At 41.5% G+C, this 25,987-nt stretch overlaps 1 protein-coding gene across 4 annotated transcripts in view; it reads left to right on the forward strand.

Annotated features, from left to right (window-relative positions):
* TSPAN5 (tetraspanin 5) overlaps window positions 1-25,987 on the forward strand; it is a 111,252-nt gene that overhangs the window by 59,924 nt on the left and 25,341 nt on the right. For 2 of the 4 annotated variants that reach the window (XM_025204272.1, XM_025204273.1), the window contains exons 2-3: window positions 10,092-10,160; window positions 23,102-23,152. In XM_025204272.1, coding sequence (XP_025060057.1) covers window positions 10,092-10,160; window positions 23,102-23,152 — 120 coding nt within the window. The remainder of the gene's footprint in view (window positions 1-10,091; window positions 10,161-23,101; window positions 23,153-25,987) is intronic. The other 2 variants (XM_006023690.3, XM_006023691.3) reach the window with 1 other exon arrangement.

A 25,987-nucleotide genomic window follows, 5' to 3' on the forward strand; every position in this document is an offset into this window, starting at 1 on the left:
CCCCAAAGTTTGGTGTCATCGGTGAACTTGGCCAGTCCGCTTCTGACTCCAGTGTCCACATCATTAATGAAGATGTTGAACAGTATGGGTCCAAGGACAGAGCCTTGGGGGACCCCACTGGTCACAGGACACCATGATGAGTGACTTCCATCGATTACTACCCTCTGGGTCCGACCCCGGAGCCAATTTTCCAGCCAGCGGATCGTGGAGGGATTTTTCCAGCCAGCGGATCGTGGAGGAAAAGCCAGCGGATCGTGGCAGAAAGTTGAAAGCTGCTGTTAAATTTCCTCTCAATCTTCTTGTCTTCAGATTAAATAAGCCCAGTTTCCTCAGCCTGTCCTCCTAAATTATGTGCCCTACCCCCCCTAACCTTTTCCGTTGCTCTGGTGGCAGCACTCCTACCAGTGTAGCCCAGTATGCCGTTAGCCTTCTTTGCAACAAAGGCACACTGCTGGCTTATCTTCAGCTTATTGTCCACTGTAACCCCCAGATCCTTTTCTGCAGAGCTGCTGTTAAGCCAGTCGTTCCCCAACCTGTACTGGTGCATGGGATTGTTCCGTGCTAAGTGCAGGATTTTGCACTTGCCCTTACTGAATCTCTTGAGATTTCCTTTGGGCCAATCCTCCAATTTATCTAGGTCTCTTTGAATCCTAGCCCTACCCTCCAGCATACTTACAACTTACCCCAGTTTGGTGTCATCTGCAAACTTGTTGAGGGTGCACTCCATCTCATTTTCCATGTCATTTGATGAAAATATTGAACAAAACCAGCCTCAGAACTGACCCCTGAGGCACTCCACTTAATACTGGCTGCCAACTAGATATTAAGTCATTGACTACTACTCTCTGAGCCTGATGATTCAGCTAGTTTTCTGTCCACCTTGCTGACCATTCATTCAACCCATACTTTCTTGACTTCTTGTGAGAATGCGGTGGGAGACCACATCAAAAGCCTTTCTAAAGCCAAGGTATACCACATCCACTGCTCTCCCTGCATCCACAGAGTCAGGCATCTCATCAAAGAAGGCAATCAGGTTGGTTAGGCATGACTAACCTTGGTGAATCCATGCTGACGCTTCCTAATCGCCTTCTCCTCCTCTAAGTACTTACAAATGGATTCCTTGAGGACCTGCTCTATGATTTTTTTCCAGGGACAGGTGAGGTTGACTGGTCTGTAGTTCCCTGGATCCTCCTTCCCTTAAATATTGCCAAAATGAAAGTCTTAGACTGTTTCCTTTTTCTGCATATTAAAGATTTTTCTGGTGGTTGTCACAATGGGAGTAAGCCATCTTGACACACAACCCCAGACTATAATAAACTTGTAAATGTTATAATAGCAGACAAGGATTTCCTTAACCTCTTATCCCCTTTCAGGCCTCAGAACTCCCACTTTACATCTGCAGTAGGAATAGGATTGTGTTGAAGATTGCACCTGTGTGAGAAGAGCCCTGTTCTTAATGGATTAGATAAAGGATGAGAGCAAAAACAGGCATAGAAGGGATACAGCCTGCCCAAACTCACAGTAGGTGAATGGCAAAATAGTCCAATACACTCTTCCCCAGACCACTGTCACTTTTAGCTATTTCCTTTTCAAGCCTTCTTGGCGTCCAGTTTAAATGGTGAAGGTCATTCTTCTTGATATTGATTTTGCTGCTGCTGTATTATTGTTTAATCAATATTTAATCAGTATTTTCATAATAATGCTGTTATTCTGGCTTGCAAACATCAAACATAACTTGAGCAAGATTGTTTTTTGTGAGCCTTCTCTTTTGTTCATATCTTTATGAAGATGTCTAATTTCACGTGGAAAGTGTTGATTTGTCTTGCACCAAATTACAATAAGCGGATCACCGAGTGTCATGGTCTATCGTGTCTGTGGGAATTAACAGAACTCTTTAATCAGATTATTGACACTAAACTACCAACAGTAGTCAATAAAGGTTTGTGACTTTTTGCAAATCCTAATAAAAAGTATCTAATCCTGATAAATGATAATAAAAAATGTTCAAAATGACTGGATGACATATTTGTGTTTTATAATTGTTTTGTTTTAAGGTCAGTGAAAGGTGAAGATAGGAGTTCCCTGCCTTTCTGCCCCACAGTTTTTATCAGGTATTGCAGAAGCTGTATCCCTGCCAATATTTACTCTTGCTAGCATGCTGCCATTTCCAGATGTTACAATCCCTTTCTCTTTCTTTGGTTTTTATTCCCCCGGCACCACTGACTTTACGCTTTTTTGCGGGGATTGGACTTTTTTGCAGAGGCCGACCCAACTTGTGGTTTCCATGAAAATTGTGAAATTGTGAATTCAGTACGTCCCTACTCGTGGGAATATGGGGAAACCTCATATGGACTAGAACTGTGGAAAATCTTGTGACGGGGAGTTGCAAAGAATAAGTCATATGGGACCATATGCCTTGTGATGTATGGGAACTGTGCGGTGGTTTCCTACAAACTTTGCTCTTTTTTATTTTAATTCATAAGTAATATGGATTAAAACTGCTAGAAAATAAATACTTTCTATAAAGTATTTCTGTCTGGGTTCAGAAAGGTAAGCAGACTGAGGCTATTTTGCTTATTGGAAAGGATTTAAAGTTCTGATAATGCCTTTCATGGTAAAGGTAGCATATATTTTGGCTCTTTGTTCCATTCCTTTAAGGAGCCTAGAAGTCTTCAGACATAGGCAAGTCAAACCAAGTTGTAGTGGTATTTTTGATTAAACTTTGTAGGTTATTAGTCCACAGTGACTTCATAATTTTTCCTATGCATATTGCATGTATGAATGTATAAAATATAAGCATCACCTTGTGTTCCAGTTATGAAGCAAATGCTCTGTAGTAGGAACTCACCTAGATGCTGTGTGCTGTGAATAAGTTCTAATAATACAAACAACTCATTTAGGTTAATTCCAAGGGGAACTTTGAAATGAGCCGTTTTTGAGCTTGTTGTAGCATGAAGATGACAATTTGTGAGTCTAACTGCAGTTTATTTGAAAGATCTGAAACCTAGAAGAGTATATTTGATTATCTATTCATCTGATTTGTGCATCTTTCTTTCTCTCTTTAAGCATGGACTATCAAGCATATATTTGTTTTTCATGGCTGCAGGGCTGTTTTTATTAATCTAATATGATTAGATCTCTATCAAAATATGTGGCCAAATACTGATTTGATTTTTTTTTTTTAATTTTAATTTTTTTAATTTACTTTAGTCTCTCCCTCCTATGTGGGTGGGGAATGTGCATAAAAGAGGGAAACACTTTGGGCCATTAGAGCACCTGACATTAAATATGTACACATAATCATATTGTCTTCATGTTTTGTGATCATATTAATACAACATTTTCAGCATATTGCTGGAATAATGGAAGGAGTGGGCATTGAAGCAGCCCTCGGCAAATCCATCTGGCCACTACACACAAAATAAAATCTATTCCACGTGGCTAGGAATGGTGGGACATGCAGGGTTTGAAGGACAAAAGGGAAAGAGAGGAGACTTGTTTCTTTCCTCCCTGGTTTAAAACTTTTCTCTCCTGCTCTTTATTTGTATGGCCTGAGCCTCATAGGAGAGGCTTTTCTTCTGCCTAATTTTTCCCATCCTGCCAAACATTTTGAGCCACCAAGTAGACAGGCTTCCTGCTCCATCTACTCCTTTCTCTTTGCTGTTGTCCTCTTTCTTGTGGGCCCTAGACAATATAGGCTACCTTCCCAGCTCCTGCCAAGTTCTTGATTGGTTTTGTAGATAGCCAGCATCGTTGCAGCTGTAAGGCTAACAGTAGGTCTGCCAGCGCGCTTGCTGTCTGGGATTTTTAAGTTGTCAAATGTCAGTAGCTTTCTGACTTACTGAAGTTTGCTTGAGAATTTTTTTGCACGTGCGTGACTCCAAACCCTCATTAGCGGGAAATGGCAGAATGAGCTAAAGGAAAGGGCATCCAATTTTCAGCATAACTACATTTAACTGTGTTGCTTTTGTCATGTTGAGAATGATTGATTGATTCATAAAGCAAACATTCTGTTTTTTCAGCATGGTTTGTTTGAACTCTGTACAGGTCCCATGGCAAGACCAGCAAAATAACCAAGGCATACCAATACCCTTTTTCTTTCTTCTCGTAGTTCCATTGGGTAGAACAAGTGCCTAGAAAGTAGGACTCCTGGATTCTGTTCCTAAAGCTACCATGAGTGTGGTTGATACAAATTGCACAGAAATATAGAAAGCAGTCAGCACCTTCCTCCAAGAAATGCATGTGCGCCTCAATTAAGTCTGATTGAAAAATAAGTGGATTATTGCTTAGACTAGTACATGCAAGTACATTCTTGTTAACCTAACTGGGATAGGTAGAATTTCTCAACACTCTCAAGAGGCATCTGTCTTCCTCCAAAACTAGAGGCAGTGTCACTTCATTAGAAAGTTTAGGAAGTAACATTATTAATAATACAGAACACAAATGTTGATAAACCTGAGGTGTGTGCACCAAAGTGCATTTCTCATAGGATTGTATTCTCTTCAAAGTGCACCAGAAATGATGCCAGCAGATGTTGGCACAATGTTGCTTGTTTAAACAAGCAAGAAAGCAGAACCTTGTACAGTATATGTATGTGTTTTGTGGTTTATTGCACTGTCCTGAGATTTGGAAGATCTTGGCTTACTTTCTGACTTTGTCCTGCAACATGTATGTAACCTTGGACAAGTCACTTAATCTCTCTGTGTTCAGTCCCTCATTTGAGAAATGGGGTAAGACTTCCTTGCCTCATGTGGCTATAGTAAGAATACAAGTTCACTTGCGTGAGCAGGTCAGATGCTATGTTAAGGGAAACTACGTAATTGCCTGGAGGGACTTGTCTGCATTCTCACAGAAAAGGAGGGAAGTATTTGCAATTATTTTGAAATCCTGTTGTGAAATTATTTCAGAACCTTAATAACTATAACCGAGAATGGCAAAATGGAAGAATTGACAACTGGTTTCATGTGGCTTTTTAACATGAATCAAAAGATACCTTATCCAGAAGCAAAGAGGTATTTTTAAGGTGCAGTAAACGTATTGCTTCAGATGTATTCCTAATGTTCTTGTGTAGGTGACTTTTTTGTGAAGTAAACTGATGATTTGTGAATAAAGATAATTCTGTTTATTATCAGAAATGTTTTTCAACTTTCAGTTGCATTTGGGCCAACAAATTTAAACATCTAACGTGGCACAAAACCATGTGGAATTTTTTCGGCAGCATTCAGCATTGTTTTTTAATCTTTTGTTCCCACTGAAATCAAAGTTGAGTGTATTTTGGAAATCTGCACTCCCTGTAATCTAGGAATTTTAAAAAATATTTTCAATTGGGAAATATTTGGTTTCTTCCAACCATTTACTTTATTCCTATATTTATTATGTGCCTCCTAACTAGAGAAACAACATAGTATCTTACAGCAGCTGGTCAGCTCCATCTGTAGCCAACACATGTCTGTACTTTTAGCCAGCGCAAACACGTTTACATTGGTGGCTTTTGTTTCATTTGGTTTAGGGGTGGGTTTTTTTTGTTTTTTTTTTTCTTTTTCTCTTTATGCTTACTTCAAGGAAGGGAGGTACACTGTCTGTCCATATAAGTTATGGTGGCTTAAGAGGCCCAAGGGGATTGTTCTAGAAACTGCCTCTTGCAAGTTTCTGTATCCTGTTTTCTCAAATCACTCCTGACAAATTTGCACGAGAGAGCCAAGAGATGGAGGGCCTAACACCAACCCAGTGCCAAGCCTGAGTTTGTGGTTTCGAAGCTACGTGATGGATGCGCTGTCCCATGTTCCCATGCAACCACACAGTAAAAGCTGAGCCAAGCCAGGGAAAACAACTTATTCCCAAATTCTAATATCTTTTACCTCTCTCTTCTTGCTTGGCTAATTGCTGCCAAACAATGTATCAGCATAGGCAAGAAGCTAAAAGATACCAGTAAAACTACTTCTCCCTGGTGTTTCCTCTCCTCCCTCCCTTAAAAATAAAAAAGATCCTGAGGGCAGCTGCCATGGAGTAGAATTGCCTCATTTGGTGCATCAAGAGACGGAAAATGATGCCCCCCCGCTCCTCCTCCTCGCTGTTTTCTGTCCTTTGGCAGTGAGAGAAGTCAAGCTGAGGTTGTGTGAGTGCAGCCAGTGCAAAACATCAGTGCCAAGATGCCAAGTTCTGTTACACTGGGTTTTTTATGCTTCCTCTGAATAGGGATCAGCACTCTATCAAATTCCCAGAATAAATTTGTGGTGTTACAGAAACCAGGCTGAAGTATGCATGCTGAAAACGTAACACCCAGAGTTGAGAGAGACTGGTCGTTGTGCTTCCGGTGAAGGCAGCAGATGGTATAGTGAAGACCCTCAAGCTCAACTGTGCAAGGAGGTTAACAGTCTGTCAGGGTTTGAAGCAATGGATTATAAGGGCACAGTTCTATAAAACTCTGCATCTGTTGCCCATATGAAACATAGTGTGCATTTCCAATACTGGAGGATAGCACATAATGAAAACATTAATTATAAGTCAAACTGCTGCACATGAATGTCTAGTTCCAGGAGCATTTTTTCACTGTACTGCATACACAGTACTTTCACTTAACCAGCCACTCAATGTGCTAGCACAAACATGTCTAAGAAAAGGGTGCTCAACACCTGCTGCAGGCCACCCCTGGTGTGCAGAGCCGTGTCATCTGGCCTGTCAGGCTCTCCATGGGTCTGAAAATTTGATGGTGAGGGAGCAGTGGCAGTGTTATTTGCCACACCCCTGCTGTCAAATTCCTGGACTTGTGGGGAGCCCAGTGGACCAGATAGCATGGCTCTGTATGTCAGATCAGGCACATGGGGCTGGAATGGCACGGAGCTGGGCTCAAGGGCCCGATCCAAGGTGAGGCTGGGCTAGGCTAGCATGGTATGGGGCCTGATCTGGGCGCACACAGCCCAGCTATGTGTGTTGACCTCATGAGGGATCTGGCCCGCAGACTAGTCTCGTACCACTCATGTGGCCTGCACGGCTTGAAAGGTTGAAAGCTGCTGGTCTAAGGCACCTGGCTTAATAAAGGTGATAGGGAACTGTGAATAATTGGTGTGGGTTACACACAGATGCGCTCTAGACCTCTACATTCTAGTGGTGTCCAGGTTGCCCTGGTTATGTCTAGGTGGTACAAGGCAATGCTGTACAGAGATGCTAGGATATGGCCCTGGAAGAACAGTAGCTACATTAGTGCTGTGCTTCACCTGAGCGAATAAGCTCTGTCTTTCTCTTCCAGTGAACAGATTGTTCGGCTAAGTACAGACAGTCCAAAAGCTTGAGGTTGAATCAATTCAATCTTCTCAGGTTAGTTTAAGTTGTATAGACTGAACTGATAAGCAAGTGAACTGACATTCACTTTTGTTTCTGGAAATGCAGAATGCATTCACTTTTGATTCTGCAATGGCTCAGCCCAAAAGTCAGGGGGTGCTAGAGCATGCCTTTTTGCTTGGGCCAAGGCTAGCCTGCCCACCCTGTGAGGGGCATTTGTGGGGGAGGTGCAAAGCATCCTGGGATGCTGGGGGCTATGAGCTAACTTGAATATGAAGGAGGTCTGTGAGAGAATTTCAGTAAACTGATTTAACCTAAATCAGTAAAGTCTGATACTACACCCATCCAGGTTTATCTTTAACTGGTTTTGGCTATTTTGAAAGGGGTTTATAAGGGGTTTATGTGCACTAAACTTTTGTTGGGTTACAGATTTGAACTAGTTTCTGATCATTTATACTGGTTTATATGTAATTTCTGTCCCTAGCCTTAATATTTAATGGCCATACTGCCCTCTTCTTCCCCATGCTGGAGTTGAAGTCCCCTGCTGCTCAAAGTCCTATTGGTTTCTAAGAGTCTATGCAAGGAGTAGGATGTGATTCATTGTACACAAGTGAATCGCAGTCTTGCCCTAATTTAGGAAAACTGGAATGACCCTACACAAAACAAACAAAGAAATACCCCCCCCCCATCCCACCCCATGCACACTTCTCCCTTCTTTTTATAAGACATACATTTGGAATCTAGACTGACAGAAATATTTTTGAACAGCCATAAGAATAATGCCTGAACTCCACAGCTTACAAAGACTTTCTAAAGGGATGCTCTCAGTGCTGATGTCCCTGCCTCTCTGTATGTAAACAAAGTAGGAACTTCGCAGAAAGAGCAAAGCTGTTGCTTGTAACGGAGAGCATAAAATTGTTGCCTGGCTGGCTGGCTGGCATGTGGACCCTTTTCTGCGAGCAGTCTGCGTAACGTCAGAACGCCATCTCCTTTGTGAAGCAAGTGGTGGGCAAGACTGGCTGACTGACTGAAAGAGCACAGCCACAAAGCAGAAGGTTCTTAGCAAGGCAGCATCAGTCCCTTTTGCAGCTTTTCTCTTTTCAGTAAGCCATCTGTCTATTATACAGCTCCATCTCCTTGTTCCTTGAAGGGATTTTTTTAATACTTCTCTTACCAATATGCCTGAACAACAGTGATTAGCTACCAGCACACACACAGGCTAGAAAAAGTGTAGCATTAGGTGTAGGTAATGCAGATACAGTAACCCTCAGGAATTATGGCTTGCAGAAATGATGTGTTTAGAAATAGGACTAAAACAACAACAATTTATGACCAGCATCTAAATTTAGTGTGAATTTTCATTTGAAGTAGCCTTAAGTTTGCACGCTTACTATCAAACTACACAGTTTTATAATAGAAAAATTGGGTATTTGGAGATCCTTGGCTACATTGGAGTGGATTGGAAGCCATCAGTATTATATAGTTCTGTTCCTTCAATGCCTCTTTGCTTTGGGGAAAAAAGGCTTAATGTTCATACATTTAAAGTGGAATGACAGTGCTGAAACTGGTCTTCCATCCATTGAACAGATCCAGTACAAGTGTCAGCGGTGCAAGCTTCTAGGAATGCTTTATCCAACTGAGCAACTTTGGTTTGGAAGGGCACCTTTTATAAAGAGAGGAAACTTACCTTGAATAGTTGATTTTATTCGGGGTCAGTATGGGTCATTTTTGTTTAGGAGTAATACTTGCATGTAGAGGGCTGCATAGTCAAATGGTTCCTCTTCTACTCCAGAATCCCCTTATATCCATGGTGGGAGGGAGGGATGGAAATCCATACTTTTGATTTGACTTCTTCCCAGGTAAAATAATTGCAGGAATGACAAACTTATGGTTTGGTTCTGTAGCTTATGAATTATGTGGAACCCTAGAAAGGTATTTTAGGTAATACAAATTTTTTTGGAAAGTAAATATTTTTTTTTTTTATGTCAGTGTGCAGAATAATGTTCAGTGACTTATAAAAAGTAGGAACCTACTGAATTCACAATTGCGTGATTTTTGCAGAAACCTAAAATTCAGTCAGGCTCTGCAATATTAGTAAACTCACTGCAAAAAAGCCACCAAAAACCAAAAAAACCCCACCTTACTGAAAATAAAATGCTGGCTCAGCCTACGGGGGTGGGGAGGCGGGGTAAGGGTAGTGGGAAGGGGAGCTGCCAGCAAGATGGCAGCTGCCTCCACCCTTCACCGCTGATTGGCTGAGAGGGCTACCTGTTGGGCAGCCCTGGCCCTCTCCACCAACCAGTAGCAAGGGGTGGAGCTGTATGACAGACAGCCCTCACAACCAATCAGCAGCGAAGGGTGGGGCCACCAGGGCCCCTCACCCAGTCAATGACTCTGTGTTCAGCCTGTGAAAATGGTGGCCCGCCCTGGGATATGGCTGTGAAACTGGCAGTCTACCTCCTTGAGTTAGGTAGACCCCTCGTTATAAATGGTGCCGCTTATAAAGTAGTTGTGGATTTCGTGATTCACGTGACATGTGAGAAGAGTGGTAAATATTTTAAAGAGGGTAGAAAAATATCCTTATTCCATAGAGAAGTGTTAATGCCCAGAAACTTTTCTATTTAATTTCCAGCATTCCCTTTTTAATTGTGTTGCCTTTTTAGTTACCCATTTTAGCTAGGTTTTCTAATTTGCACCTTTGAAAACAAAGTGCTTTAATTCTCCTCTGTCTTACTCTTTGTGTAATTGCTTAAACCAGGGAGTAAAGTAGTAATTAAATCACTGCCATTATTTTTTCTCTTGTTCTGCTGTAGATTTGTGCAGGACTCTTCAAGGTTCAAAGCAATGGAAAACTGGGGCCAATATCGGGATCATCACTACTGGTATTAAACATGGGATAAAGAGGCACAGGATTGTGGCATACTTGGATTGTCTGTCATGATTACATGGGGGTAGGGGTGGGGGATGGGGGGGGGCAGTACATACCTGCCAAATTACTGTTTACATTAACTTTTCCATGCAGCTGATGTTTCCTGAATATGACCTTGAGCTTCTATCATTGGTTTGGTTTTCTCTGAGTTGAGGTGGCATCAGCTTGTGCCTGGCACATAAGAGTATGAAGATGTCAAACAAAGCATCACGAGGCCATGTGAGAGCCCATATAGTTGACCTCTGATTGATTGGATACTATTTCATATGTTTGAAAGCACAGGTATGTCTTCTGCTGCTGAACTTTTAGACTAATCTTTAGGTTTTTGTTTGCGGCTGGGTCTAAGAGAAGAGTATAGCTGAGTTAGTGTGGTGCAGCAGTGTGACTGTGGCTACCTGGATTCTACTCTTGGCCCTGGGCTAATCACTTCACCTCTTTATGCCACATTTTTTCCCTTCTGTAAAACGTCAGCAAGTCTGAGTTTATAGAAAGTACTTTGAATACCTACTGAGAGAGAGAGAGCTTTGTAATAACTAGGCAGTAGTCTGTGTCAGCTGTTCATGGAAACATAGTAGTTGCACCAGTATAGTTTTGCTGTATCTTTGGCTCATTAGACTTACAGATCTTTTGAGCCATTTGTTCTTTCAAATGACAGGAGAAAAAGATAAAGCTGACTCGGTCCAGGGTTATTTATATAACTAGAATTGTTCACTTACGTAGGTGTCTTTGGGAGTGACTCAGGCTCTGCTTTCTTCCTCCCACACACTCATTCTCTGGTCCTTGTTAAAGCAGTGTATGTTGAAATGACCCAGTATATGGCAGTAGGGGTGCTTGGGATTTGGTATTTGGGAAACCCTCCCAGCTAACAGTAAGAAGATTTCAGTTGTGTTGAAGCAAGCTTCCTGAAGTGAAGTTGCTAAGTGTTGTGAGCCCACTGCAGTGTTGATACAGTACAGCTATTTCAGGTAGTGGTTTCATAATGCTACATTCTTTCAGTTCTAAATCACTTAAAATCTATTGTATGGCAAGTACAATAGTGTAATTGCACGTGTCACTGCTAGGAAATAGGACCACACCAGTTAGCCTGCCTGCTAACTATTGGCCATTCCAAATGCCTTAATTAAATATTAGAGTTTAGTTCATCTCCGTTACAGACTAGAAATATTGGCCTTTGTAATTTGTAGTGCAGTTTTCACATAGGATCTGACTCCTTCATTTTACAGCTTTATATGAAGGAACAGTCATCCCATAGAAAGTTGGACAGGGCTGTACACGAACAATTCTCATTAAGGAAGGAAGGAAGTGAAGGGAATTAACTAGAGACTCCTTGAATAAAAACAGTGATGGAAAGAGAAGCCACAGGAAGTCTTTTTCTTCCAGGCCAGGAAGTTCCCAGTCCCAAGCAGCAAGGAGGGTCTGAGAAAGTGACCTTGCAGACATTTGTTTTCCCTCAGACTGAGGGAAGCCATCCCTTTCATGTTTCTTTTTGGGGGCCGGAACAAAGAGAGACCTGGTCCGAATAGCTCCTCGCCTTAATTGTTACAGAGATAAATCGTATACATGGGGGTGCAGGTTGCTGCATTCCCTCCTTTACTTTCCCAGTTTCCTGTAAATGGGTTGTAGCTTGGGCTACTCGGAACTTTTATTATGCCTACATCAAGCAACACTTACAGTAATGCTTGTATGCTTCTAAAAATATAAACTGACTTCAGACCTTGCTGCTGATGAGGTTGGGTGGCTGGGGTGAAAGGAGTTGAGGGAGCTTGGAAGGTCATGAAGAGAGACAAAAGGCCAGAGATGGCTTAGACCGGAGGGAAGTTTAATGTTGGGTGAGTAGTGTAGTTTCAGTAGAGCTACTTCAGGCAGGGAGCTGGCTGGATACCTTAACTGTTAGCTTTCAGGCTTTTTTAATGTTAGGGTATTTTGAAAGGTGTGTGAGTTTCTTTGTTGTACAGTAAGAAAAATATTAGTTTTAGAGTGTTTTTTGGTTTTTTGTTGGGTTTTTTTTGCTGTACTCCACCAAAATGCACTTTGATGGTTTTATTTTACAAAGGGGTGTGAACACTGTGCTTCAAGAAAAGTATGTAATACCCTGGCTTCAAATAAAATACACCTTTAAATATTTAGCCTTGAACTTGGAAAGTGATTTTGATACTGTGAACTTGGAAAGAGATCCATTTTATTTAGTTTAAACTCTGGTGTTATTCAAATGACTCAAGGGAGAAAAAACTGGGCTTGCTCAGAAATGCACCCTTGTTCTAGTTTGTAGTCCATCTACTTCTGTGGCCAAGAAGAAAAAAACTTTGAACCTTTAGGGACTCACTTCTGTATGGCTGGTGATGCTTGCTGGTGGTGCGGATTAAATACCTATAGCAGCTGTAACTGAGACCAGATATGCTGCTTTCTGCATTAGAAAGGTAGCTTCAAGAGACAATAAGAAGGGAAGAGACAACAGACAGAATACTGCTCAGTTATCTATACTCCATCATAAAAATTAAAAAAAAAAGAATATACTAGCAGCTACAGTATCTTATGTTAAATCTGCTTTCATCCTTGTTTAACTAATTTTCCATATGGATGTATTAAACATACGTATGGTCCTGAGAGATCAGTCCAATAGCTTTCTCACAGCATTCTCAGATATGTTTTTCTACTTTGGGTGATGGTACAAAGTCAGCTGTTTTTTTGATTTAGCTGGGCTAAAATGTGTGAAAACTGAGGAGGGTTGTTTTACCTGCTGCTTGCTGGAGTTGGGGGCAACAACAGTACAGTGGTGCTAATTATTGTAAAAAATTATTTTAATCTTTCAAGAGACACATTTGTATATACCATGAAAGTAGGTTTAACATCTGGAAACCTAGCTGTTTACATCAGAAGCATTCAGCAGTAGACCTGAATCAAACCAGGTAGCAATTTATCACCCATGGTATCTTCATTCACTGATCAGACTATGTGGAGCTTCCCTGCTGGCAGCTGCTCAGGGGCAAACAATTAATGGGCTGTAGGCCAGCATATTCTTTATAAGCATTGCAGAACATCTATAAATTTGTATGAACATAATGTACGCTCTCAGCAGTTTGCTTTCCCATGGTGACCCTCTGTGGTTAACCAGCTTTAAATGAAATCCTGGCCCAGTTTAAGCTGAAAATGGTAAAGTTATGGGAAGGGGTGGAGACAGTTTCTTGTCATTTTCCCTTTCTGTGGAGACTTAGCTTAAATGAAAGCTGCTAGACTGATTGGAGAGACAGGGGAGGTGCCCTCTGGGTTACCTTTTGAGCTGTGCCATTTATTTTGTTGAAAGGACATTAATATTTTGATGTGATTAAAAAAAAAAGTACATTTTAGTGATATGAAAAAAGATGATATGTTATAAAGTGATTCATTTTTTATTTATTTTTTTATTTAGATTCTAATTTTGTTTAAGTGTTCTATGTCTGGACATGTGATTTAAAAACTCTTGAAATGAATGCATATGCTTCATATCCATCTTGATCATTCTGGAGTGAACAGCAAGTCTGTATTAACATGGAGTACTTTTAGAAAAAGTTATAGAAACAGTTTAACCAGTGTCACACCTTTTTAAAGGGTACCCTTTTAGAGTTGAGAGCAGGAGCAGCTTTGGAAAGCATGATCTCTTTAAGATTTTAGTTCCGTGACTTGGAACAACTTAAAAGGGACACTGTCAGGGTTCAGAAGGCCCAAATTTTACTAATAATACTTCAGAAAGTGAAAGATTCTCCTTCATGTGATTCTGATCCAGAAAAGGTTTATGGGTGCAATCCTGTATGTTACTCTTACTCCTTCCGTGCCAGTTTTTTTCTGTCGCTCAGGTTCCCTGGGGAAATCCTGTTGTAAAAAGGGCTTATGGAATGTTATAGGAGGACACAGGAATGGAGAATTGCCATGTGTGCGATTGCAGTCCAGAATGCATGACTACTGAGTATCTTAGCCTTGCCTGATAGTTTGCTGTCAATGTCTGTAGAAAGAACTCTGCTATGGCAGCTGGAGGATTCGCACATTGTTTGCTATAACAGAGGTGGGCTGATGGCCAGGAAGGAACATTGAATAATTTCATGGAAGCTTTCATTTGGGCCAAAAGTTCACAATTCTAGCTCCCTTCTATTATATAGCACCCTCTTCTTGTTCTAGTGAAATGTAAATATAGTAACTGCACAGACATGGTATCAGTCCTGTTTATTTATATAAAATGTATGCATAGAGAACATATTGACATTTGGTGGTTTATGCAAATGGCACATTAACCAGGCTCTTTACGACTTGGCATGCAGTTGGCATAATTTTGGCTGGAAAGCTATGCCAGAATCTGAAAATAGTTAGCTGAAATTGGCCGCCGGGGGGGGGGGAGGAGTATGAAATGTGTGATAAGCCTGTGATTATGCTTATACTTACAATTATTTATTTGGCACTGATGTGTACCCCAGTGTTCTTTAAAATGTGTGCAAATTTGCAGTGTACTGTTCCCACCCACCCACCAACAAAGAACTGCTGATTCCTTGAATGCTTTGTTTCTTATTTTACCCATGAAGATTAGGTGGAGGATGTATGTAGCTTGAAATCTTTATTTTTCTATCCACCTTTGAAAACAGTGAAGTGCTTATGAATATATTTCAACAAAGAGAAATCTAAACGCACCAGGGATTAAAGTGTGTAGCAATATTTCTTATTGCGTTTACTTTCATGCACTGCATATACATTGTTAGGGACAGAGAAATGTTATAAAATACTACCACGTGTAGTCCAGTTATTCTCAGATAGAAATGATGTTCTAATAGAAAAAATTGAATCTAGGTTAACAAAGCATTACCTAGTTTTGTTTTATATAGATATTAATGACAGAAAACAGATGGCTGAGAAGAAAAATTATCTTCTTTCACCTTGTGTAGCCATTTAGTGATGTGGAGATCACCTTACAAGATGCAAAGCAGTGGAGACCTTGGCTTATTTTCTCTCGTGTCTAGAATATATGTAGACCAGGGCTATCTCCAGCTGGGAGAACTGCCTGCTATAGATTCTGGGCTCTTGGGCCATGGTGGACAGGCTGAATAGTGGCAGGAGAGCAAGTAAGGGCTGATACAGCCTCAGTCATCCTTTGGCTGCTTCATCCATCACCACTGCTGCTAGCCCAGCTCCTCCCGTGCTGGCCCCATTGCTGCATGCCCCATATTCCATTCTGGAGCTAGAACCAGAGCTGGAGCTGTTGCTGCCGCATGCTCTATGCTAGAGCTGGAGCTGCCGTCCCAGCATGACATGTGTCAGCAGTAGCAGCTTTAGTTCCAGTGTGAAGCATGCAGCACACAGCAGGAGCTGGAGCTGCTGCTGCCACCTCGAGTCACCCTGTGTCTTGGGCTGGATCTGGCCAGCAAGGAATCCCACAGTCCGGATGTGGCCTGGGGCAGAAGGTGAGTTTGATACCCCTGCAGTAGACTGGTAGTTCTCACTTTTGTCAGGCCCAAGGCATCCCTCAGAAAATGCCAGGTCTTAAGAAGTTTCTTGACTATAGAAAAAAATAAAGCAGTTTTCTTGGAGACAGCTCAGAAAGATCACAACAGGTTAGAATGTTTTTTGACACTATGGGAGCGTCCACACATGCAAGCACGTGAGCTTGCAGCAGCTCAAATAGAAGCGGTGCAAATTTGAGCCGGGGCTTTTTGCCTCGGTGCACGTGCTCAGACATGCACTTTGTTGTGGAGCAAATTGTGCCACTTGGGGCACAATAACCCTGCCTGGCTCCTCACAGATCTGCAGTCAGGGGGAGCTAGAATCCGTGGCCAGCACCTGTGCTGTCCCCAGCAGTATAAAAAACTGCCCTGTCCTGGCCCCCTCCGTACAAAAAGCTGCCCTGGCAAGCAGTTCAGGCCCCCTCCCTCTCGGGAGCTTCTGGGGCCCAGCCACTTGGTACCTGGGGACACTACTCCTTGTGCCAGCTGGACTGCTGCAGCAGCATCCCAAATCCATTTTAAAAAATACCCCAAAATCCATGTTCTTCCACAATTAAAATAAGAGACCTCCACCCCCACACACACCCTTAAATATATCTATATATGTGATTACACCCCCCGCCCCCCTTAAGTATATCTATATATGTGGCATGTACGGGGTGGGGTACCTTAAGTTTCTTTCAAGGATGACCTGGGTTGCTACATAATGTTAGGTGTTAGTGCTGTTAGGTGTGCCAACACAGTTCACAAGATAAACACAGAGACTCCAGGTAGGAATCCACAGCATTAAAAACATTCTGAACTGTTGTGATCTTTCTGAGTTCTTTGCAACAGAAAAACTGCTTTATTATTTTGCCAAAGTTTTAAAAAACAACTGAAAACTAAGAGCTAGTGTTTTCTGAGGGGTTCCTCAAGCCTAAGGTATGCTTCAAGCCTGAAAGCGTTGGGAACCACAGTTCTAGGACAGGAGCTCATTTTATTTTAGCACTCCCACATAGTTTATCATCACACCATGTCTATCCTTTATTAAAAGTAGGGACCTTGACCCTTGCTCTAAAAGGGAAGTGAAAAGAGGTTGGTATATTTTTTGAGGGGGTGGGAGATGGAGAAACATGTAAACCTTCCTGTTCTCTGTAAGGGTCTTCTAGAATAGGCTGCTCGTTCTACCAAGCTTTGTAGCTATGGGACTAGGCAATTTTACCCCAGTCCTCCAGCTATCAAATTTACAGCACTTGCTATACTCTGGGGTATCTCATTCCTTAGCCTATAGTTGGGATAGGCATTGCCTTGCTCCAGATGCATATTCCATTTCAGTCGCTTTTTGCAGCTAACAAGAACATAATTTATCATTACAAGCTTCAATACTAGTCAAAAGGCCAGGATTTCATCTTGCTTAAACTGACACTCGGTGAACCTGGGCCAAAGCCTCAGCTGGTATAAATTGTCATAGATATGACACTGCTCATAAAATTTTTATTCAGGCTAACTTGTCACAGTTACCCTGTAGAAGTGAACATTGATTTGTTCACAGAAAACCAAGCATTTTCCAAAAATTCTCAAGGAGATTTGCTGCTTCCAAAGGTGGTAATACAGATTGTTATATGTTTTTTGTCATTTATTTGCATTATTTCTTGTGTAAGAAAAGCTGTGAAGGGAGGACCTGTTACTGCAAAGAAAACAAAATGTTGTATGTTTGGGCTTTGTTTGCTCATGTACTGTGCAGCTGTAACCCTTCAGGTTTCAACTGCAGCCAGTTTAACCACAAGGGCTTAGTACAACTTGCTTTAAGCAAACTGTGAAAACTTGGAAATACAGCAATGTTAGCTATTCCTAAAATGTGCTTTTTGGCTCTCTATAATAGGCACATCACAAATGGGAGTACATTTTTTAGCAGTTGATAGCTTATATTCTAGCCTAATTTAGAATATTACAAATGATCGTGGTTTGTTAGGGACTGGCCCAAACCGAAATCCCAGGTTCAGGTTCAAATCATAATTCCCATCTTCAGCCAGTCTCTGTAGCATGATAAATCCAAACATCCCAAACCCAGGAAAATTCAGATTTGGGTGTGGAATTTGAAGATCCAAGTTTATATTTGCTTGTAACCAGTATCTTGGTTCTTTTCTCAGAGGCAATATTTAGGACAAGGATTTAGATTCAGGCTCTGTCAACAATTGTATCCAAATGGATGTTTCTTGAGTGCTTATACAATTAATTTCACAGTTCTTTCCACCTGGACTTTATCTAGCAAATGACACATCCCAGAAGATGCAGATATTTCCTTTGAAGAATTAAAGATGATTATATCATATTTTGAAATTGCAGTCTCGGCCCTTCAATTCAAGGAGGACAGCTTAATTTCCTTTAGCTCAGTATATGATTGGCTGTGCTTAGCCCAGGTCTGGAGAGTTTGTGACATCCTTCAAAATGTGAAATGTCACTTTCAAAATAAACATTTATATAAAAAAAAATCCTTGCCAAGTTTCTTATTGCTGAATTTAACAGTCAAATGATTTAAACAATCTAATGTAATTGGTGCTGCTAATGTTTACTTTTTGGATTTCACTCAATTCCAGGCTGTTTTTGTTCTGGTAGGAGTCAGGGCAGCAGGCAGGCCAACGAGTCCCCAGCTGGCCCTGTCTGTCTAAATGGGCCTTGCTGCCAGTGGCCTACTTACCTCCAGCTGGCTCCAGTTACCCAGCTGCCTGCATATGAGCAGCAGCCCTTTCAGTGTTCAAGAGGCCACTCAACAGCACAGATATCTCCCTGGCTAGCTCCTCTTTACGTAGCCATGCTCCAGTTCAGATCCTGTCTCCAGGCATGTAGCTCCTAGTTCCAGGCTTGTGGCTCCTCTAGGTTCCAGTTTCTAGCTCCGACTCTATTTCAGATTCTGACTTCCTGACCTTGCCTGCTCGGGGCTCCTTGGCTTAAAAATCCGTAGCATGAAGCCCTGACCACTCGCATTCCTCGTGTGCTCCCGATACTCCCTTGCTGACTTCTCTTTCTGCTCCTGTTTATATTTCTTGTTCTCCTGCATTCATTCTGTGTTGTTGTGGCATTTTTCATTTTTAACACTTAAAAGAAAATCAGATAAAATGCTTTCTTGCTATCTCTTTTTATGCAGTATCTTCTATTTATCTATTTGTTTGTGTTATTGTGGATTTCTGATTTAAGATCTCTTTCTCTTATGGACATTGACTTTTCTAGCCACAGAACTGAACGCACGAGAACTCTTGGTTTGAATTGCAAACGCATCCAGTTAGAAATGTTCTACAAGAAAAAGCTGGATGTCTGAAGCTTAGGGTCTCAGTATTCTTAATGCTGCTTCTCCTTTTATATTTCTCAGAAGCTGTAATAGACTTGTGACACTGAAACAGAGCTGAAGTGGAATTTCTCCCAATTGGAAAAGATAAATGAAAAAAAAAAAAAAGAAATTCAGACTCTGCAAGATGAAATAGAAAAACTTGACAATGGTAGTCATCAGAGTCAGGTGTCCTTTGGGAATACAATGAAGGATAGTAAACTTAAAATTACATATGAGTTAAACTTATTTAATTTATTAAAACACATTTTTACCCTGCATGATTAAGTGATGGACTTCTGTGCAGGAGTGAGGAGTGTTAGTGCTTGGGCAAGAGAAGAGACTTGGGGTTTTCTGTAGCTCACTAGCTGAAGTTCTAGCCATTGGTGCAGAGAAGGCCTATTCCCCATCTGGAAAGAGGTTGAAAAATCTGTTGGAGGAAGGATTAGTTTTGGAGTTGAAAGTGGCCATGTTGTTTGTATTTGTCAGAAGTGCTCTGTTGGTCTCAGAGGAGCATGTCTGGTATGCAGGTGCTAGGAAAGGGCCGATTATGGATGTTTGGAAGACAGAGGGCTCCTATACACATGCAGAGAGGCTACTCTGATGCACTGTAATTCCAGTGCATTGGAGTGAACTTGATTGATCAAGTCTGCTGGAATGTGGTAATTATTGCACTCCAGGAGACTCCAACATCATGTGTATCAGCATCCCCACACTGAAAAATGGCAGCAGGGCACTTTAAGGTAAACTAAAGCTCATTCAACAACCTTTCATTCAAAGTGCCCTGCCGCCATTTTTCATCGTGAGGACCCTAATACATGTTGCTGTGGGTGCTTTTAATTAGCATGGATCTCAGAACTGCACTAAGTAAGGTGCCCTCTCCTCTTCCTCCCCTCCCCACTGCCTCCTAGAGCACGTCTGTAAATGCCCAGATTACCATGGCTGCTTCGTGTCCAGGCTTTTGTCCTTGGAGAGGCTGAGGCTGTTTTGGTTTTGAGGGATTTCAGCATCCATGTGGATGACAGCTCTGCTAGGTTGGTCACAGGCACTGTAAGACATGCAATCATTTCTAGTGGTTCCTAACTTAGCTCTCAGTACAGGAGTCTGTACTTCTATGCCCTACCTCAGATTTGGAGCATTTGTTAGGAGGCGAAATTAAATGTAGACAGTTTCCTATGGTCTAATCATCATCTGTTTTGCACAGACTAAGGCTTTTCCTTTTGTCTGACAGGGTGATGTACCTCTTTTTATGATGAATTGACTCTATTAAAGAACACTTGTGGATAATGCTTTCCAGTCATGGGGCCAGTCATGTTTGAAAAATTTGACGTACTGTGTCCTTTCAGTGCAGAAAACTGTCACAGTGTATCTAACTATGTAAATCTATCTAAGATGTCTTAAGTTTGGTTTAGCTAATGTTCCCCTAATTAACTACCTGGATTTAAGACTTGATCTTTCTGTCCCACAGTTATGTGGACATATAGTTTTATTTGCTGTAGATCACCATGGAATGTAAGCTGTGTGCGTGTGTGCACATTCACGTGTGCCTGTGTATGTGACTTATGTAAATATAGGGTATAGTCCAACATTTCCTGTTTGTGTAGATAAACATGGATAAAACAGTGTTAGTCTTTGGGTCTTGTTACAGTCATTACGTACAGTAGGATCTGTTCCTTCAGTTTCACATACAATTCCCATTGACTTCAATAGGAATCAAGTGCTTGTAGAGGCCAGAGTATTGGGCCATGAGCTCAATATATATATTTAAAATAGTTTGGAGGACATTTCCTAATAATATAACTTCAAAGCTATTGGGCGATGTGACCTCCTAAATACAGGGCAAAGGACTGAGTATTCCATTTTAATATTAAAGTTGCACATTAAAGAAATCCTATGGCATAGAACTAAAATTTCTACTTTAAAAGTGTAGAAAAGTAAGAAGCAAAGCAATCCTCACTTTGAAGCTGTTGAATTGAGCATGGGGGAAATGTATAGTTTTTCTTTTCCTTTCCTTTCCTTTGCTTTCCTTTGTGTTCTCTTCAGACTTTTATTTATTTATTGGGCATAGTTTTGGAAAGAAAAGCCATTGGTATACTAAACTGTTTAAACAGATCTGAAGAGGAAATGTACCGTGGGCCAAAAAATTTATAAAGAGTATCAGTTTACAAAGAAAACCAGAATTTGCAATTCCATCTGCATTCCTCTCCATGTCCGCAAACCTTGTGCATGCCGTCTGCAGCCTAATCTTAGTTTTAAAAACCATGGGATGGACAGACACGTGTACTCATGTGCACATGCTTTTTTGCTTTCTCTGTCTGACTAGCTTGGCTGTGTTCTAATGATATGGAAACCTTTTCTGTAATAAATGGGAATTTAAGAGGTGATCTCAGTGTTGTGCAATGAGTGGTGGATACCAGTGGTTAGTGCATTCAGTAATTAGGCAAGCACTTTTTTCCCCATTGCAACCTTTTTAAAATGATGTGGGGACATGAGGCATGTCAGTGTTTGTCCTGTAATCTAGTAGGTCCATTAGAGTGGCTCAACTCTAGTATTTTCTTGGGTAACACTATCCTTATGTTATTTCATAAAATCAATTCCTGCTTTTCCAGTTATTCACTGAAATCTCTTATGCACTGAATGTCGCATGCAAACCCAGCTACTTGGTGTTTCCTTTAAGTCATTTTGCAGCTATATGTATAAAAAGTGTTTGGGGGCTGCACTTAAAATTCTTTGTATCAGAGCATGTAGCAAATAATCCTGTTTGCCTATATCCTAGGACTCAGTAACATTTTAGTAGCAAAGGGTAAGGCAGTAAGAATTAGGTGGATCAGGGAATTGGCAGATAAACACCCTTCTCTTAAGTCGTTGATTCGTATCAAGCCCAGTTCAATATTGACCTAAAAGTTAATGCTATCAAAGCCACTTTGACATACATGAATTTGATTCTAATCCTGTTCTTCCTAGCGGACTGGTCTCCCAGGCTAAAGACAGACATTCAAAAAGCCTGAGTCTGAATTGATTCAATCTTTGCAGGTTAGTCTAACCTGGCTAGGTTAAATCAGTTTATAACTGGACAGACATCCCAGACGTGCAGGCACATACCTGCAGTGGCTCAGGCTAGAAGCCGGGGGGTGCTAGAGTAGCCCTCCTTTCCCTTTCACAGGGCTAAGCTGAGGGGGGCATGGCCAGGGCCCAGCAGGATTAGGGAGCCCCCCCCCCCCTTGATAACAGAGCATTTATCAGCTCTGTTATCAGTGTTTATCACCCCACCAGAAAACAAATAGCCTCTCTCATTAGTTCAAGCTCTTAAACAAAGAAGTAATGGAGGGACTTTACCAGCTGAGCTGTTGATTAGCTCCAAAAAGTCCTAAGCTGACGCTGCTGTCTGTCACATCATGTAACCAGCATGTGGTCTGCTAGCTAATGCTGAGGTGTCTGTGTAAGTCAGAGAGGACGGGGGAATCCCTGCTTAGCAGAGAGTGGTGAGGGAAAGGGTAGAGCAGGAGTAAGCCAGGCAGATGCTGCTGTGCCTGCAGGTCTCTGCCAGAGCTGCAGCCAGGGAGCAGAGGGAAGGGGCTAGCCCTGCTGTGGAGCAGAGCGCCCCACCTAGCCCAGAGAGCATGCTGGGAGCATGCTGGGGGAGTCTGATTTAACTTGAACCAGCAAGAGGTCTGGGAAAGACATTGCATAAAATAGTTTGACCCAAATCAGTTAAGTCTGATACTGCATTCAACCAGGTTTATCTCAAACTGGTTTCAGCCATTTTCAAACTGGTTTATGTACATTGAACATCTGTTCCGTTGCAGGTTTAAACCAGTTTCTGATCACTTAAACTGTTTTACGTGTAATGTCTGTCCCTAGCTCCATACAGTGAACACCTCTACCCTCCAAGTTATTCACGGGAACCCTAATTGGTAATCTCAGCAACTATAACATATTTCTAGGACTCTGGACAAATATTTGCCTGCTTACTCAGAGGACTGGATGCCTCTTCCCATTTTATATTCCTGATCTGAAATAATATTAGGGCTGGTCCTTCTGGGGAAGATGATGGGGAAATATATATACACAAAATATTTGTAACAGTAAATTTATATTTCTTATGCCAGTTTCCTCTGTTGTCTTTTTTTCCAGTTTCTGGGCATAGCATTTCTTGGAATTGGATTATGGGCATGGAATGAAAAGGTAAGTTGAACTACAGCGCACTTTTTAAAAATTATTTTTTATTTTGCAAGTGATTTAAATTGCTATGTATTGCATGGTCCACCCATTCATATGCAGTCTGTAGTCCAGAGAAAATGAGCCTTGCTTTTGAATGCGATCTTAGTTTGTCTCACCTTGGAGATGCTTGGCATCTTTCCTGGGTGTGCTTTGGCAAAAGAGGTAGACTGATAACTGCATGCAGAGCAGCCATTTCAGCACAGGCATGCTGAAATTGCAGCATAGGTACTAAAGCTCTTTATTGTAGAGGCAGTGTTGGCACTGTTTTTATGAAGGCATATTCCCTAGGATTCAAAAAGAAGCCACAGCCACCCATTAGAGAGCAGACCACCAAATGGAAGGAAGTGTTCCTAGTTTTATGAAATCTAATGTTCTGAGTTTTACTGTGTGAATTTACAACAGTGTGTGTAGCTGTGGTTTAAACTAGCATGTCCCAATTCAAAAAAGAAGCCCGAGACTGACAAAAAGAGAATATTGTTTTTTTTCTACTATGTAAATAGAACTGTACACTATTGAATGTCTTTTATTCTCATTCTGATCACTTACTTTCTTGAAACAGGCTCATTACTCTGAGGGGAATAGTTTGTAGGACTGAGCCACATTTTGAACATTTGCTTAGGCATGGGAGGTATAAAGACCAGTACTTTTGACTCTAAAGTAGTGGTGCTCAACCTGTCCAAGTCCCATAAGCTAGATGAATGGCATGGGGCTGGTCTGTGGGTCAAATCTCATGTGTGGGGTTGATTCATGGATGCGATCCATTATGTTGGCCCAGCCACATACACCAGTGTGATTTGGCCACAGACTCGCTTTGTGTGCTGTAACCATCCAGTCTTCAGGGCCATGTTGTCCAGCCCATGGAACTCCCAAAGGGTCTGGAAATTTGGGGGCAGGGGAATGGTGGCAGCCTGGATTCTGCAGGCTCTAGGTTGAGCACCACTGCTCTAAAGTATAAAATTAAAGTATGCATCAGGAGTCTGGGTAAGGAGCTCAGTTTGTCAACATAACAGCAAATAACATGAAAGCCGTTCTTTCATTTTTGCTGTTAGTATTTTTACTCTTAGTATTTTTAATAATAAATACCTCTGATGATAAGGGTTTCTGAGACTGAAATAATATATAGAACAGTACTAAAAATGAAAAGCACAGTGTAATTGCTGTGCATTTATACTGGGTTCACTACTGCCATTATAGGTTGTATTGACCACAGACAAATAATGTATTGGAAACCTGCTTCCTGGGTAAGGTTTTGTTTTTAAAGTTCAGATTCTTTTCCTGTCTGGGCAGTCAAATAGTTTGGAACTTTACAACTGGTCTGTGTTCCTTCTGAATAAAGGTTATGTAAAGTTGTAAGATAAGACTTCATCTTAAATGAATTTGAATAGGCAGAGAAATGCACCATTAAAGCCCCCATTGCATTGTAGCCTGATCCTGCTGTAATCAAGTGCTTAATTTTATACAGTCTGAATATTCTCACTGAGTTCAGTAGAGCTACTCTGTGTGTGTATAGAAAGTGAAGTGTGTGCTTATGTCTTTAAAGGTTTAATGCATATAAGTACATGCTTTAGTTTAAATTGGCTCCTTGAGAAATTCATCTAGTATTTCAGCAAACAGTGCAAATTCATTTTTTCTGTGGTTATGATAGTGTTCCTAGACTACATGCCACTGAACTAAATCAGTCCGTGAGCAAAAGGGCATTCTGGGAAAATAACAGTTCTTTAGTTCTTATGATAGATCTCTTGTGGATCAGTCTCTTCTTAGAGGAGTGTATCCTATTTAAAATTATCAATAGCCAGAAACTGAAACCACTTTCTCTCCTTGGTATGATACTGCTATATTTCATAGTATTTCATAAATTTGGAGACTCAAGTAAACATTACTTGTTTAATTAAGAAAAAAAAATCCCAAAGCAGCAAAGTGCTAGTTAGGACTGTCAGGCTCCTAGTCTGATAGCCTGTCATTAATGAATAATTAATTGAATAAATTAACGAATAAATAAAAATATCCCTTTTTTAAGGTCAGATTATTTCCTCAAACAGGGCATCCACTTACTTCAGTAGCTGCTATGAGTATGTCCATAGGCAAAATTTTGGCATGTCTTTTAAAATTGTTTTCTTACTCAGGACAACAGTGCCTGATGTGGTACAGATGAGGCTTAAAATATTCCACCCTAAGGAGTTTTTGAGGCTGCACTCAAGTGGCATTCAGTAGCAGTGCCTTTGTGTAACATTTGTTTAATTTTGTGTGTGTGGGTGTGTGTGTTTTTAAAAGAATCTTATAACATCATTCTGTTAGTCTAAGTTGTGACCTTTATGGGCATCCTTATTAGGGCTGTGCAAAGCTTCAGTAGCTGATTCGATTTGGCCCAATTCAGTGGCCGAATCTCTGAATCCAGATCGAATCGGGAGACCCAATAAAAGGTCCCAATCGAATTGGAAAAGATTCGGCACTGCTTTGGAGATTTGGCCATAGACTAAACAGGCAGCAGTCCTTGACACAGCTGCCTCCAGCTGGTAAGTCTGTTGTGGTGGGTGGAGAAGGGAGGGACAGGGTGTGAGGGGGAGGCAGATCAATTCCTCCACAGCAAGGAAGGGATTGGGGCTGGGACCCAGGCTGGGGCAAGCACTGCCCAGGGGGAGCAGGGGCAGGGGGGGGCTTGCGCCACTGCGTGTCGCCGGTCTGGGACCGTCTCATGTGGTGGCTTGTCCAGTGGCTCTCACCACTGCTCCTGCCACTAGTCTGGGAGGGCATGGGGCAGGGGTGTGTGCCTCAGGATCTGTGCAGGGTGGGGCGGGCCCG

Source organism: Alligator sinensis, unplaced genomic scaffold (genome assembly GCF_000455745.1).
Source record: "Alligator sinensis unplaced genomic scaffold, ASM45574v1 scaffold353_1, whole genome shotgun sequence".
NCBI lineage: Eukaryota > Metazoa > Chordata > Crocodylia > Alligatoridae > Alligator > Alligator sinensis.